Source organism: Lonchura striata, chromosome 12, assembly GCF_050655825.1.
Source record: "Lonchura striata isolate lonStrDom1 chromosome 12, ASM5065582v1, whole genome shotgun sequence".
In the NCBI taxonomy this organism is placed as follows: domain Eukaryota; kingdom Metazoa; phylum Chordata; class Aves; order Passeriformes; family Estrildidae; genus Lonchura; species Lonchura striata.
In genome coordinates, this window is record NC_140714.1 from 13,937,592 (window position 1) to 13,954,598 (window position 17,007).

The window sequence follows — 17,007 nt, forward strand, 5'->3', positions numbered from 1 at the left end:
GTACACAGCCAAGAGTGAAAATGGTGAGCAAAACAAAACCAAACAGACTAATTCCAGTACCCAAACTGGGGAAAATATGTTTTAAAAAAGAATCACAAATAAGTGAAAAGTAAACTCGAAGTATGTCCCTACCATTTCACTAGTAGCAGACAAGTTTGCCTTAAGATTTTAATAAAACCTGGTCTATAAACAAATTAATGCTTATTTTTATCTTATAGTGATATGACCCCAATGTAAATATGAACTCTTTAAAGGCTTCTTATTTTTTTCTTGCTTGAGAACAGCTGAAATGTTACACAGCTAACAAAGTTAAAGAAAATAATTCTATCAAAGTAAATATGACACTCCACCTCTTGTTCTAGTCATGTGTTTGATAGAGAAAGGAGATTTAACTCTGTGAAGTAACACGACAGCTATGTTGCATAGATAGATCAAAGAAGATATGAAACAAATGGTACAAATGGTGCAAAGTTACCAGAGTACTGAATTTAATGAGCACAATGCTACTGAAAGTAAATAGTATTCATGATTTTATTTTCAGGCAACACGATCACTTAAACAGTTTTGTTGATCAAAGGTAAAATGTCTCATACGGGATGAAAGAAAGTTACCTGGAATACAGTTAAAAGGGCTTGTGGAAAGTTATCGAAGGTGCTCCGTTTTGTTTGAGTTTCATCAAAATTAAATTTGCCTCCAAACAGCTGCATTCCAAGCAACGAGAAGATTATGATGAAGAGGAAAAGCAGAAGCAACAGTGAAGCAATGGACTTCATTGAGTTTAACAAGGATGCTACCAAGTTGCTCAGGGATGCCCAGTGCCTATAAATTAAAATGCGTGTGTTAACACACACCAAAAAAACCCCAAACAAAACAGTAAAAGAGCAGTGCATGATGAAGTATTACAAAACAATTGCTGATCACTCTTCAGCTATCCTTAGAATTAGCAGTATTAGATAATCTTACCTTGTTACTTTAAAAATACGCAGGAGACGAACACAGCGAAACACTGAAATCCCAAGGGGTGACATAATTTCCAACTCCACCAAAATGGTTTCAACAATGCCACCACAAACAACGAAGCAATCAAAGCGGTTAAAGAGAGAAACAAAATAGGCCTGTAGGCCCAAGCTGTACATCTTTACTAACATTTCACAGGTGAATAAAGCCAGAAGAACTTTATTTGCGATATCTGGAACAAAATATTAAAGAAAAAAATATTCTGAATTGCCTCATAGATTCCATTTTTATTTTAACATATTAGTACCATACTTTCTATATGAGTTTGCAGCTTTTTGCTTAAAAATGAAGTACTGCTTTTTATGTTGGACTGTAGTTGATGCTTAAGTGGCAAAAGTTACACGAGGATGTAAAGCTTCCTGCCAGCTATAAACTATTCATCTTTCCAATATGTTGTGCAGTTCATGGTTCCTCAGCTCACAGCTTGAGTCCACACTGTAACTTAAGCAACCAGCCCACAGCAAGTCCTGCTGTGCCAGTTCCCACTTCCTCCTCATCTTTCAAGCACAGTTTCATGATAAAAGTACAGTTATTTACAATTTATCATTGTCAGGTCTGTGCTGCTGCATTACTCAGCTGTGTTACTGCTATGGAAATCAAAGACCAATTCAGCCATTTCTTTTATCTCCCTCTGGCTGGGCTGAATATCCTTCAGACAGCAAACAACAAAATGGCAAAGTACAAAAGTAGCCACTGATAGAACGCATCTACCCATAGTCAAGACCAGGACAAATAATTTTTGACTGTACCTTGGATCTGGGTCAGCCAGTCAGGTTGATTGTAATGCTCTGATGAGATAGTTAACGTGTTCAAAAAGACCAAGACAATAACAAGCCAATAAAATGTGACAGATTTTACTGCAGCCCTACATTTTCTTCTGTTAAAGCGGTTCCAGCGACGCCAGCGTCGACTGAAAGTTCAAATAAAAATAAATTTATTATTATATGGAAAATACATATGAAGTTAAGGAGAGTGTGGTTTTCTTCTGTGTAGAAAACAAGTTCAATTGTAGGTGTATTCTCATAAATATGTGTATAATACTTCAATAGCTGTGTAAATCATTACAGTTGCAGGTTAAGGACTGCTAACTTGTTATTCCTTTTTTTACATTTCCTTATAGATTTCTAAATGTAAACCACAACATTTGGAGACTCCAATTGCCTGTGACATAATTATATTAAGCTGCATTTAACATTTCATTGGGTAACAAAGTATAACTATCTTTCCAAGGCCCCATACACTTAATAGCGATAAAGAAAAGTCAATGAATCCACTCAGAATTCAAATTAAATTCCATCTAAAAATGTAGGCTTTCAGTTAAACCACAAAGAGAATTCTGGCAGGATTAAACAGAATAGGAATGCTGGGGTCACCTTTTAGAAATCTACCCTATAACATCAGAAATCTTCTTCAGTAATTCCTAGAGATTTCTACTGATGTGCACTGAAATTGTGTCAGTGGGCAAATGTCTGTAAAATAAATAAGAGTGACAAGCTGAGGCTGTACCTAGATATGAGCTGGATTCACAAGTGATGGTATCTCCTTGGACTCATAAAACTAGATTTCTCTCCTTCACTTCTGGGAACACTGTTCAAGCATTAACTAAGTTGTCTTTGTGCATCTTAAATTTGTACTTGTGGTAATGGAAATTAATACTGGTTTTAGATACCAGTGCAGACGTTTCAAGCCTTTGTGGTATTCTAACCATATAAAGGAAAAATATCCTGCCCTGACCTAAATCAACGTGAAGTTCAAGAACATTCTTATCTTGCCAATCCCCTGCTCTAAGGTCCATGTCCACAGCCATCAGCAGGATGCCTCACTCCCTAGGTAGCTTAAATTGTTTTTACACTTACAGAACAACCTATCATTGCAGTCTATGAGACAAGAACAACAATGGTGGTATATCTCATTTATAAGACTCACAAGCAGGCTCAAACTGCATAACTCCAAGCTTTCTGAAGCCAGTGGGGCTATTTTTTTGTTTTCCCCAAAAAGATGTGTGGAATCAGTGACAGTAAAGTAAAGTATATCGAACTGGTACATATATGAATGTGTATCAATAACATAGGCATACATAAGCAGACTACAGAAGGAAAACAAAAATTCAAAAAGGGGAATAGCAGTAAATTTCTCCATTACACTGATACAAGTAAAGTCATGTTCCCAAAGATTAACTTCTATTTTGACTTGTAGTGCAGCAGGTAGGCGAGCCTGCAATGAAAAGCATTTTCTATTTTCATCCAAAGGCATTTTGACATTACTTTCAAAACAATATCCTTGATAAGTTATGGCCTGACTTACTTTGTGCACAAACTCAATGTACTGACATTGCAGAGTAACATTCCAGAAGCTGGAGTGAGGATCAGCCCAGAAGAGTGAGAATTGGACCAAGATTTTTTCATTTACCTTAGAATGTGATTATAAGAGGAAAATACTGACCTGAACTTGGATTTTGAGATGGTTTGACTAGAAGAGAAGGAAAAATACATTTTTAAGAATGGGGGAAAGTAATTAACAAATTCATTTTCTTTAGAATTTTGCATTGGCATTACCCATACATGAAACAAACTTTTAACAAAATGCATCGTGAATGTTGAAATTTTTTTGTCTGTTATTCATTTTCTGAAATACCGTTTCCAAAGCCTTACAAATTTTATTAGTGAAAGAAAGGAAATCTCCTTTAAAACTCAGTAAATAAATCATGAATAAACATGTAGAAGCTGCCTGGAAGTAATGAAAATCTGAGCAAATAAATACTGAACACTATGGGTTATAGAAATATTCCCATACTTTCAGTTATTGTCTAAAAATATATATTCTCCAGGTCAAACACAATTAACAGAAAATATTTGGTTTTACTGTTGTTAGAAACTTCCATTCTTCTCTTATCATTCTGGACAAAAATCATATTTTATAAAAGCTTTCAGAAAATCACTAATTCCACTCCAAGCTGAGTGGAATTCTTTTATATCATCTTAACCTGAGAATTTTAGGAGCGCTTTAATACTTTTATAATTGGTCTAATATCAAACTCCTGCGAGTGCCATACGATGCCTGGCTACGTCACGGCACTTTTGGCTAAATGAACAGCGGGGAGAGAGGGAGCTTTGAGATGCTGAGCTGGTGGGGGGAGCTCAGCACCCGCCCGGGCACTCACCAGAGGCTCCCGCAGCACGCCGGGCTCTCCCCTTCCCCGCTGACGTTCTCCGTGTTCACCGACTCGGTCTCGCTGGTGGGCATGCTCGCTGTGGGGACACAAACCTGTCTCAGCGCCAGGTGTGGCACAGCTGGCATCTCCTGGCCTGGGGCAGGGCTGCCTGCAGCTCTGCTGAGAGCCTGGAAGATCTGAGGAGTCGTAGATGAAGTCAGACACTTCATCAGTCCTCCTCTCTCACCGAAAGGAAGCACACAGAATTCCAGACAGAATTTTTTTGGTGTGTCTTTTTAGTGATTCAAGGAAATTGCATACACTGCAGAGTATAAAGTAGAGGAAATTTGTACAAAGAGTATGCTACCCCAGCAAAGAAATTAACCTGAGTTAGATTCTGAAGATTTTCACTTGGAGAAGTGTTCTGTTAACATTTTGGAGGTGCTTTGCAGTTGAAGTGCTATTAACGAGCTCACTGATTCCACGGGATATCATCAAATTTCTAAAAGTAGGAACAATCACACTATGGTCACACTGACCACTCTTTGCTTTTACTGGCATTATGAATTATTGAGGCAAGATGCCAGAAGTTAAATGTGCTGCAAATACTGTGTGAGCAGCAAGCAGGAGCAGGGCAATGGGAGAATGGTCCTTCAAAGCATGATGAGAATTACCACTAATAAAAAGGGGACAAGTACAATTGCCATAGAGTGAATTACTACATGTATAGTGGATCATGACTGAGTGGTTAGCAACTGTGGCTAATGGTTTTTTAGACAAAATTCATTTTCAGCTGGCTCATCACCATTCATCTTCAAATCAGCTGAAATATAGAGGGAGGACACCTTATGTCAAAAAGTGTTAGGAAATTATGAACAGCCAAAGTTCTCAGTATTTCCTCCCAGGGGAGAGCACTGCTTCCATGTCTGCAAAGCAAGCATGAAAGGATAACCTCAGAAACAAGAAAAAGATAAATCAATGTTGCTAGTCTATACAGTAGAAACACCAGTTAAAGTAGGAAACATAAGAGAGGTGCAAGATGCACTGAAATGACTGTAAAACAGCAAGAACAAAAGAAAAACAGAGCATTCTAAAGGTATTCTGGTATGTACCTTCCACTGTTCTGATGGTTTGTTTGGTTGGTTTATTTTGTTTGGTTTGGTTTGTTGGGAAGGGCTTAAGCCAATGTCTGTGAACTGAGAGTACTCAGGGCAATACATTGTCAACTTCTGAAAGGGAAATCTCACTATTTTAGTAGCCTAAAGGATGATATGAGATTTAATAATCAGACCCTGAATTTTCTGATTTGTGTACAAATCAGGCACAAAGTGATAAGTGTTAGAAACAGTCTCTCTTCCCACCTCTATATTGCCTCAACACCAACATGAAGATAGAGGGGAGGGGGAAGTGCTGGTTTGGTTTCTGTGCCCATCCGTCCCATCCAAGCTGGAGACTGACAGGTCTGTGCAGGCCAGGTACTCAGCTACTGCTTACAACAGCTGAGAATCTGTCCCCATAAGCAACTCACTGTTATATGGAATGCTAAACAGAGTGGCATAACAAAGAAAGATCCAAAATATCCATGCAGGTGTTTGAATAAACAAAGCACTTCAGGCAGTAAGCACAGCAAAACCTTCTTTCACAAAGTTCTTCTGTTCTGATGATTCATTTAAAGTATTACTATAATGACTTTACATGTTAAAAGTCTCTGGTTAGCACCTGCAAGTGTCTCAAATCTGATATCATGCTTCCCTTTATAATCAGTTTTAAAATAATGAATTTTGCTAGTCCCGTAAGAACTTCACAGCTTACAGAGTTCAAAAGGAATTTCACTCAAAAGTAAAGAAAAAAAATCTTTGGTGTTCAAATTCAACTACTAAAATTTCAAAGGGCTAAAGAACAAAAATCATAAAAATAATTTTAAACATAGTCTCAGGGCTTGAGGACTAAGAATCTTTATTTTAAAATGTCAGTTTCTTTTGAAATAACTACAAGTATGTATAAGCATACCCTGTCTGGTAAAGAACTGGACTGGTTGCCTTGTGCCAGGTGACATCACTGCTGTTAGAGAACACAGCATTATAGTCAGTTAATGATGAACATTTCAGCACTTGTGATGAGCAACTGCAAACTAAGAGTGCTGAAGTCTTGTTTCACACACTATTAAGAGCTTCCAGGAAAACACAGCAAGGCCTACTTCCACAATTATTGCATAAGTGCAATGTGTCCCACACTTGTATTTCAAATTTATCAACCCTTCTGAAAAAAGGTACCTAGAATCCAGTTCTTCATAAACTGTCACTCCTCCGAGTGACAAAAAACTCCATTTAATGTAAGTAATGTAAATGCAAGTACATGTAAAAGCGAAGTAATGTCATTTTAACTCAAGTCTACCCTGACTTTGTGTTAGCCCACAATAAGAAATATCAGCCCCTTTTGAACATGATTATGTGAAGAAAAACAAAGTAAAATTATCTTTGTCCCTGCTGAAATGAATGTCAGTTCTGCTAATTATTAAATATATCAGAATGTTACTGTTTCAGACACCACAGGGCTCTTGCTGCATCTCTATCAGTGACTTGCAGGTGCTGTATTACAAATAGAGGAGGGGAAAAAAAAGAACCAATTCACATTAGAAACTCAGCTGTCATTATACTGTAATTTATATGTCAAAATTGAAACTTGACAGAAGTACTGAGAAAGGCACCGTGTGGAAGTCCAGCTCCAGCAATGCCAGCAAGTCATCAGGTCTTTAGCCAGAAGAAAAAAGCAGCACTGCACGTCCACATCCACTCTGCTAATGCAAGCAACCTGCCAGGTCTCAAAACAACTCAGCTCCATGGCCACAGCTCCATAAGGGCAGGGGGTGTCCAAGAGGCAAACACAGTTTTGAGAGACTTGAGAGACAGATCTCAGCAGGGTCAGCTCTGAGATCTGTAAACTGGCACCCTGGTATTGAAAGGAAGATGCCAAATTTTGTCTTTCCTTTATTCACCTTTTGCCCTTATTTTACTGGCATTCTTCTGGTAAGATTATCTAGATTTCTAGATCTAATAATCTCTTGAATTAAGCTAACTGGTTTCAAACAAAAGAATGCTTGCATTAGACATTATAAGCAACCCATCCAACATGCAGCTTAATACTTTCCTGAGTGGATAGAAAACAGGTCAAACACATCAACTACTACATTTTGCTTCTGTGGATAAGAATATAACATGAGAAAAACAATCCATTGTATTCACGAGGTACTCTATGGAGCTTTCAGACTTTGGAGCAGGGATTTCAAATTCCACTCCAGGATGTAAGATAACACAGTGAAGAGCAAGACACTGTCTATCAGCAATGGTGTGCTCTCGCCAGGTAGAGTTAGAAGAAATAGTGTAATCCTGAAATACAACAATTCAGTGTCACTGTAGATTCTAGAAGCAGACTAAACTATAACCTGAATTACTGAATTGTGGTTTCAAGTACTATTGTTGGAAATGTTTTCCTCTCTAATGTAAATTATTAAAATTTTAGCCTGTTTCAACTTCAACTGTGCACTTTCAATCCATAGGCTGATGTCATTTTCACACTGGTGGATGTTGGGCAGCCTTGTGGTTACACGCGCTGAAGGAAAAGTGCTGCAGAAGTAGAGAGATCTGCACAGCTCATCAGTATTGGCTACTGCAGAGAATCTTGGCATTATATTAAACTGGCACAATTTTAGATCACTCTTACAAGAAAATTCATGTTCTGTTTGCTAGTAACAGCCAACCAATTCTTTGAATTGTTGGCTTCAAAATTTTCCTAATTCTTTCTCAAATTAGTACATGAATTTTCTGAATCCTTTTTACCTAATCTTTGAGGTAGTCAAACAGGAAAATAGAGTGAAAAAAAAATCCCCAAAGTGGCAACATTATAATTGCAAATTCATCTCAAATTTTCCTAAATCCGCTGTATGCCCAGAAAACACTTCATAAAGAAGTGGCACTATCTCTTCTGACTGTGAAGCTTTGTGGGGTAAATTCAGTTTAAGGAAAGCCTTCTTGGAAGATGTTTTCCATGATAGCGTAGCAAGATATCTTTCTCATAGAGCAGATTTAATGTTGTTGTGGATCATTCTTACGGGCTCTCTCTTTTTATAGGCAGCCCATGGAAAAGCAATATAAGGCTGGCTGCATTGCAGTGGAAGGCAAGCAAACAAATTGGGTTTTGTTACAGTAGCATCACTGAACCAACCACTTGTAGCCTGAAGGATGACACTGAGAACTTGGGAATGTTGCATATTCTACACACATGTTGTTTTTAATGGACATACAGGTAGAGGAATAAAAAAAACCTATTTTATGTTGTGTTTCTAATCCAGAGACAGCCTAAACTTCAACTTCTCAGATCAGCATAATCATCTCAGGAAGAAAAAAACTTAGGCTGTTCATTTGTACTTTGGCAAAACCCTACTCACAGAAGGTGCACCTGCCCTGCAAGGCAGAAGAATCCAAGTCAGTGCCCATGATTTTGGGATGCCTTTGACGTGCAAGGTCAGGCACCAGCCGTGGCACAGCAGCCACTGCCAGCAGGTGCCAGGCAGTGCCAGGCGGGTCCTGACAGACATCAGAGCCTGACCCTGCTTGTTTAAGGGCTGTGTTGAAATACATAGTTCAAAGTAAAATTGCAAGTGTCTTCTCACAACTCTTATAGCAAACTGTGTCAGCACACAGAGCTGAGTGAGCTATCAGACAGTGATATGCAAATATCTATGTCTGACAGTTGCACAAGCAACTTCAAGCAGACTCGGTGTTTGTACAAAATGAGTCTATTGGGTCCTAGCAATTTCTGACTTAGAATTCTGCATTCTCTAAAGTAACTGGATGAGAGTTTCAGCCTCAGTCTGGGCCTCAATAGGAATTGTTAGGACAGCAAGAAAGCCAGCTGGTCAAATAACTTAGTTGCAGATAGGACTAAAACTAGATCTCCTAACTACTGCAAATGTGCTCATGTCAAAACAGGACATTTGCCAGTATTCAAACAGGCAGATTTGAAAATAATTATCATACTCTGAACCTCCTGTCCATCTCCAGTGTGGGTGGAGAAAAGTGAATAAAACAAATTACAGAACCAAACCATCAATAACAAAAGGAGATACAGAGAAAGTTTGTTGTGTTTTGTTAGATCCTACATCATAAGTATTAAAAGTAAATAGTAAGTATTATCATCATGCTGTTCTAAGCTTACACTATGATGCATTATAAAACTTGTAAAATACTTTCATTACTTTCTTCATGCCTAAATTTCAAATACATTTTTGATCCGTGTTACCTGACTTCCAAAAGAGAAAACCTATTCTTCAAGAAGAGCCACAGACAAAGACACTTCAGTGGAAATCTGAATGGATTAAACACTCTGCTTTAGGGAGGCAGAGCAGCACCTCTGTTTCAAACATGCACTTCAACCAGGAGGAAGGTCTGCATGCACGAGGGGTCCATGCTACAGAGGGGTGTGCCTCGGTGAGAGAGATGCAAACAATCTGTGCTCCCGAAAGCTACCACATCCAATGCAGTATGGGCAGAAAAGAAAAGTTCAACTGCAAATCCGAGCACGTTTTACCATGTTTATTGGAAGAACGGCCAAAGCAGCTAAGTCTGCTTTTCTTCTTGTCTTCCATTAAGTCAGCCAGTGTAAGCCCTGGGGAAGCACATGTAATCCCAGCAGCGACGCGGGAGGTGGCAGCAGTCGCAACGCAAAAAACAAAACCGTGTCCGTACACACAACACAGGCAAGGTTAGGCAAAACAGACCGACATCGCCGGCAGCACGACCGATCGCAGCTAAAGCCCTCACCTCTCACGCATCCTCGCATTTTGAGCTAAATTCGCAGTGCTTTGAAGGCAATGGAAGTTTTTGCATTGGCTTCAGGATAATCAGCTATTAGTTCATAATAAAGATTTCCAACTTTCACTAAAGGCATGCTTACAATTCTAGTAATTAAAAGGTATTCTGGTATTCAACAGCATTGAATACCTGCTCATCATCAATAACAGAGATGTACAAATGCATAGGATTTATAAATAAATGACTTAATGACTTCTGTGATCAGAAATTTTCCAGTGCAGGAACCTCAACTACAATTTTAAACAATTACGTGACAAACTATTAATCTCTGATTTAACCATCTTTGAAATCTCTACCTTTGCCTGCCACAGAAACTTCTGTATCCTAAACCCAGAGCTTTTCTACATCATTGAGGAGCACCATGGTGATTATCCCTCTCCATAAACCAGCAGTAACCTGGATCACCCAGAGGTTTAGATATTCAAAGCAGGGACACAGTTGCCTAGAAGCCTGAAAATTATTATTCTATCTTGGGACCCATCTCTACTTCATGCTTCCAAGATGGCTCAAGAGAAAAACATCACTGGTATATTTCAAACGAATTTATTTCCTAAAAGTATCTGAAATGCAAGGAGGTGGAGCAACTCGGCAACCCTCCCTCCTTTACAGGTTGTTGCAGTTGATATTAACATTGAAATACCAAGCCACATATTTAAGGACTCATGCATAAACCCAGGAGTGTTAGGAGATTGCCTATTCACTGGAAATTTCCACACAAAAGTATATATGTCTGCCTGAAATTAATTTTTTGGCATTTGTCTTTAAGCTCTTTTAATTATTTTTCACTCTGCAAGTCTTCTACAACCTTTAACTTAGTCTAAAATTATGCCTAAATTAATAGTTTAGACTTGAAAGTTCTTTCAAACTCAGTAGATGTGCAAAGTATTTTTTTATCTGTATGACCTCAGAGCTGTTTAAGGAATGCCAGAATAAATGGGGTTTTTTGCAGCCTATTAACAAACATCCAATTTGAACAGGACAAGAAAGGTTCTCTGGATAAACCCAGTCCACTGGCACCACAGCTGACAACCCAGTCATCCAACACTCTATGCAAACTCAGCATCACCTACAATTCTACACAGCAACCTTGTACAAAGTGTATTTACTCCACAAAATGTTCCATCTTTTACATCCCAGGCTTAGGATTGTATACTGGTACTCAAACCCACAGTTTATGCACTCCTTCCACACATTGGTAGCAATAACTAAGTATAGTGAGCTCTGGCTTTCTTGTTCTGTTCTAGATAAAAATTCTATTTGTGCAACACATTTTCCAATAGACATAAATTATTCCTTTCCAGTGGTGCTGGAATCAACACCAACCCACAGTTTCCCTTGCAGCCTCCCATAAAATCAATGTTCTTCCAGCCAGTAACACAATTCCATGTTCCCATTCTTTGCTTTTATTGTGAACTAGAGGACTAATAAAATTCTGAAACTCAAATATTTTGAAAATATACTACTATGTCTGCAATACAGAGATAAGTTTAAAAACAGCTACTTCAATATCAAACTACAGGATAAATTACCTGGTTTTAACAGCCTACTGTTAAATAAATACGTCATAAATTATATTTCTTAGTGTCAAGTGAAAATCCTACAAGATTTCATTTATTGCACACCCATTTAAGACAAGTCATAAAATATGTTTTCTATTGTATTCTGAATATCAAAAAGAAAGACCCAGAATGTCGTTTTCCTACTTCAACAACAACAAAAAATCCTCAGTATTAGCATAAGGTTATTTCTTAACTGTAACTCCATTTTTAAGCTCTTTATATCATTATTGTTTCCCTTGCATGAACCCACAGGAAAACACATTCTAAGGATTTACAATGAGACTTAGTGGCACATGGCTTCTCTGCACTAACTCTTTCCAGAACACAAATAAAGCAAAGCTTTTAAGTCTCAGCAGTGACTGACTGCAGACAGTGATTTATACATGGACACCCCCAGCAGAATTTTGTTGTAAGATTCCAAATTACCTCCCGTGACTCAGCATCTCCATATGAACAGACAATTGCTCTGCTAACCAACACTTCTGCAAACAGGGAAAGGGAAAGCCCTGGCCAGGCTGCCTTCCCTGCAGTGTAACACCCCCAGGAGGAGTCAAACTGTGCCCACAGAAGTAGAGAGGAAGGAATACGTACTGTTCCTCTTGCCTTCTTCATCAGCCTCTTCATCATTCTCGGGGTCAATGTCTTCTGCCTGGGTAATCCAGTCTAAATATCCCTTCAGGTCTTCTTCAAGCTGCTGTTTTTCACGTAGCTTCTGAAAGTCTCCTCGGGCCTTGGCTTTTTCCCTTTCTTTGGAGAATTCTCTATCAAACGCAGATAAAGCAGAAAAAAAACACTGATTGACAAACTCGCTGGCATTTGGATCAAAGTCTTGACACTGCAGATTAACAGAGTGACATAGAAAATACACCGAAGTTTGGAGTGCTGCTTTGAAAACAAGGTAGAGGTGCAAAGAAGTCATGGCAAATCCCTACCATGTTACATCTCAACTTTCAGAGCTTTTGTGATTTAATCAAGAATTAAGCAGTATTTTTGACACTTCCCATAAGGGAAGAGTCCATTCTCCCCATTTATTTACTGCTCTTCTATACAGATCTTAAAATTTCTTTTATCTGCAAATTGAAACTAACTTGTAATAATGAAGCAATTTCACATGTAAATATTAAGTTTCAGTGAAAAGAAAATTCTGGTAGCTCGTTCTTAAACCTTTCCTCTTGCAGCCACAGTTCATTGGCCACGTCCAAACATACAGAACTCCACTACTAGGCTCTCTCTTAACAATATCACACAGACTCCTGTGCTGTTGGAAACTTGCTCCCTGCAACAGAACCTAGAATTTCTCACAGATCAGAAACAGAAACTTAATCCTCTATCTCATGGTCCCAATCTCAAGACAATGTATTGGACTGTTTTTCCAGTTTAGTTCATGACTAGGATCAATCAATCAATTATCATGGAATGATAATAATAATGAAATCATGCTCTTTGATGAGGAGATTGGATAAAATGGCCTCCTAGAGTCTTTTTTAACCTGAATTGCCCCATAAATCTGTTTCCCTGGATGACACACTCACTCAAGACAACTAACAAGTATATTCTTCCCCACAACATCTCACATGCCAACATTATTACAACTTTTGATGTGATCCACAGCTCCAAATGAGTAAACCTCTTTGCTACAAGGACCAACACATTCCAATTTATCTGAGTATCAACATTGATACTCAGAGTGTAGTAGTGTTAGGGGCAGGCAAGGATCTTTTGGACTGTATTCTAAATACATACAATTCCGTATTTAAAGTTAAGTTTGTTCTGACTAACAAGTTAATCACTGAAGGGTTTGGGTTGGGAGAGACCTCAAAGCTCATCCCATTTCATGCTCCTGCTGTGGGCAAGAACACCTTCCATTATCCCTGGATGCTCCAAGCCCTGTTCAACCTGGCCTTGGACACTTCCAGGGATGTGGCAGCCACAGCTTCCCTGGGCAATTTGTGCCAGGGCCTCACCACCCTCACAGGGAAGAATTTCTGCCTAATATTGATCTAAACTGCCTTCATTCAGCTTTAAGCAGTTTACCCATTGTCCTATTGCTACTCACATTAATCTTACAATAGAGCTTAAGTTAAACTTTAAAAAAAGGCTAGAGCAGTTCCATTTACTATGAATTCGCAACTCCTTTATTTATTGGAAAATTTCCCTTGAAGATATTCCCTAGTTAATACGCTCTTAAGGGGAAATTTATTGAACCACTCAATAATATCCTTTTTCAAGTGGAAAATATTATAAAATTACCATAAGACAAAAATATTTTAAGATTAAACAATTAGCAATAAAAATATTGCCCTAAGAAAGCATAACAGAATAACAGAAAGTCTCCATTTTTCAAAATCATATTACAGTTTGATGACATATAATATTTGTTCAGAATTGCAAAGACATAATCTCTCCAGGGAGCTTATTTATTTTTATTAGCTTTTTTTGTCTTTAAATATGCCAGAGGAAAAATTTAGTATTTAGAGGACATCAGTAAATTTAAGTGTTAAGCTGTTTACATACAATTATAGTGCTGCTGGAGTTTTTTTTTAATGTTACGTTGCAGAAGTTACACAGCTTTCTGCTGCAAATGCTAAGAGGCAGGCACATCTTTTACAGCTGAGGACTTAATTCAACAGCATTTCAGCTTGGCACATGGGGATCATCCTGTTCCATCTGATGGCACTGTAATGAAGCTGAAGAATGCCGGTGCTTGCTTTGCATTTGCTACCCTTCACCTCCCATCCAGGACAAGATCCTGCAAGGGGCCATCTCCTCACAAAAAAATGCCAGTGAAAGAGAGAGCTCTAAAGATCTCTCTGACAGATAATCACTCTGAAAAAAATGGCAGAGTAATTTCACAAGTCAATAAGAAACTGTTTGGGTTAAGGAATGCTGGATTGAAGGTGCTTTCAGAGAGGATTAGAGATTGTCCTTTACACCTGATTGAGGCAGATCTCTGAGCTAGCATGGCAGAGTAGGAAATGAGAAGTAACGAACCTTGCTGGCTTTTACTAAGTATTCGTGTGGTTTTTATTTAAAGTCCTTCAGGTATTTCTCATTAATTCAAAGGAGATGTGATGCATGAGGGTGAAGTAAAACAAAAGGTGCTGTTACTATATAGAGTGAAGTGAATGAAATAAATATTTTATTAATCAGCTGGCAAGGCTGATACTTTGAACAGAACTTCACCCATGGCTGAGCCGCTCTCTGACTTCACATTAAAACAGCTGCATGCAGAGAATTAAACCTAGTTTTTATATACACAGCTGAGTCTGACCTTTCCCTCCAATACTGCACAGAAGTCAGATGCTGCCTTGCTACAGGCTGCTGCAATGCAAGGGTGCTTATTTCCATGATATTTAAAAATTTCCATTTTATTTTTAAAACTTGACTGTTTATAAGGAACTATAAAACATGAGAAGGCAATTTTCTTCAGGGGAGGGAAGAACCTGGCTCTATGCTATTTTTTTTCTATCATATCCACAATGGAGATCCCTCAGACACATATGTATGTACTTCTTTCACTTAAATGCCATTAATAAGAAAGGAGAATTTAATAGAACTGGAAAGCAATTAATTTCCTATAATGAACTGATGCAAAACAAAAGCATCTCTTTTTTTTTGGCCAAGAAATAAGTAATTTGAAAAACATGATGGGGGTGAGACGAGGGAGAGATGTTGGCTCTTTTAAGCTTCTGACAAAGACATTGGGACAAAAAGATACTTGAATATTTAGGTAAAAATATACAGACATTGGCTGATCTCCGGGGAGGACTAAAACAGCTGCTTGTGCAGCATTTCATGGCTGTGGAGTGGGAAGGGTGGGCTCAGGGCAGAAAAGAAAAGCTCTCAGCCTTGTAGGAAACATGGGGACTGACGTGGTCAGACTGGTGGCCTGAACTGGCCTTCCTGCCATCAGCCCAGCACTCAGGCCAGCAGCCTCTGGAGCTGACAGGTTCAAGAAACTGCACATTAATTGCAGTAAGTGGACTTAAGCTCTGTAAATATTTTGTTTCACAAATGCCTGTGCTAAGAGCTAACTTTGAAACACATATTTCTTTCCAGATTGATAAATAGACCTGGATCTGATATTTGAAAGTATTTTGGGCAGGGGGTGCTGCATCTGCAGCACAAAAGAGACATCACTTGCAAAATAAAACATTTTATGGATGCTAATTTACATAATCTCATTTACTTTTAGTGATAACTAACCTATTATATAAAATTCAGGGTTTATTTCAGTTGCCCAAAAATTCCTTGTCTCCTAGCAGAAAGATGATCTCATTTCTCTGTTCAGGCACAACACCATTATCATCAATGGTTGTTGAGGCAGAAGCATATAAAATGCAGGGCTTGAATTCATGCTTCAGTAGTCTGGGGTAATCATTCCAGATTTTTCTTTTTCCAGCAGAGTGAAATAACCCCTACTGGTATGCATCAGTCAGGAATGGCTTGATGCAACAAGGTGGAAGTGGCAGCAGGGAGTGCCTGCTGGGATGCAATTACATCTCCCTGGTTCTCACACCTTAAATTACAGGCAGGGAGTCATATTAACCAAAAATCCTGAGGCAACTTGTTGAAATGCTTTTGGTATACTGAACCTTCTGTCTGTGTACTCACAGATATAATAACTAGAGGCACCTATACCAGCCTCCCACCAGCTGAAAGCTTTCCCATGCTTAAAGGCCAGGGACATTTCATCAGAGAGCCTGCACAGCACCATGACTGTTGCTGAAACTCCTGGCATTGATGATGGGAAACAAATTCTTTTGATATCAGGGCATAAAGCAGGACAAAAATCCTTTGCTAGCAGTATTCCAGCCCTTTTGTGTCACCACAAATGCAGTGGGAGGGAGAGTGAATCTCCTGCAGTACAGAGCTCACTGCACACAGGGTCTGGTATGTGGAAAGTGTTAAGCTAATTCTATATGTAGAACTGCCACCCAGACATCCCAGACTCATTTATTCACAGAGAACAGTCACATAATAACAAAAATGTACTCACACGAGTACAGTGTTGGCCACCAGACTTGCAGGAGAGGTTTCACACAGTGGTAACCATACCAACCAACAAATCAGCAGAATTAAGTCAGAGAACTAAAACTACTTCAAGTGTACAGCTAAGCAAGGACAGCAGCTCACAGCTGGGTATAAAGTGTAACAGATGTGGACAGATATAAAAAGGGTTAAGTAACATCTCATCTTTAATTACAGGAGTTTTGTATACATCATGGTCATCCCTTCTTTTAGGGGAAAAAAAAAATCACAGGCTGAACACTAGAAATATTACTGTAGGGCAAAACCAAAAAGTCCTAGCAGGAATTCTCCTTGAGCAAGGAGCATTGGGCTCTTGATGGGGAAATGCAAACTGGTATTACATGGCTATCTCTATGCAGTTTGTTAGCAATTACCAAAA

The 17,007-nt window shown here is 38.7% G+C and overlaps 1 protein-coding gene across 18 annotated transcripts in view; it reads right to left on the reverse strand.

Annotated features, from left to right (window-relative positions):
- The window catches only part of CACNA1D (calcium voltage-gated channel subunit alpha1 D), a 167,688-nt gene that overhangs the window by 65,196 nt on the left and 85,485 nt on the right, over window positions 1-17,007 (reverse strand). For all 18 annotated transcript variants that reach the window (XM_085590075.1, XM_085590085.1, XM_021533027.4 and 15 more), the window contains 6 exons: window positions 12,189-12,358; window positions 4,178-4,265; window positions 3,460-3,486; window positions 1,767-1,927; window positions 964-1,189; window positions 612-819 (listed from right to left, as the gene is read on the reverse strand). In XM_085590075.1, the coding sequence (XP_085446201.1) occupies window positions 612-819; window positions 964-1,189; window positions 1,767-1,927; window positions 3,460-3,486; window positions 4,178-4,265; window positions 12,189-12,358 (880 nt within the window). The remainder of the gene's footprint in view (window positions 1-611; window positions 820-963; window positions 1,190-1,766; window positions 1,928-3,459; window positions 3,487-4,177; window positions 4,266-12,188; window positions 12,359-17,007) is intronic.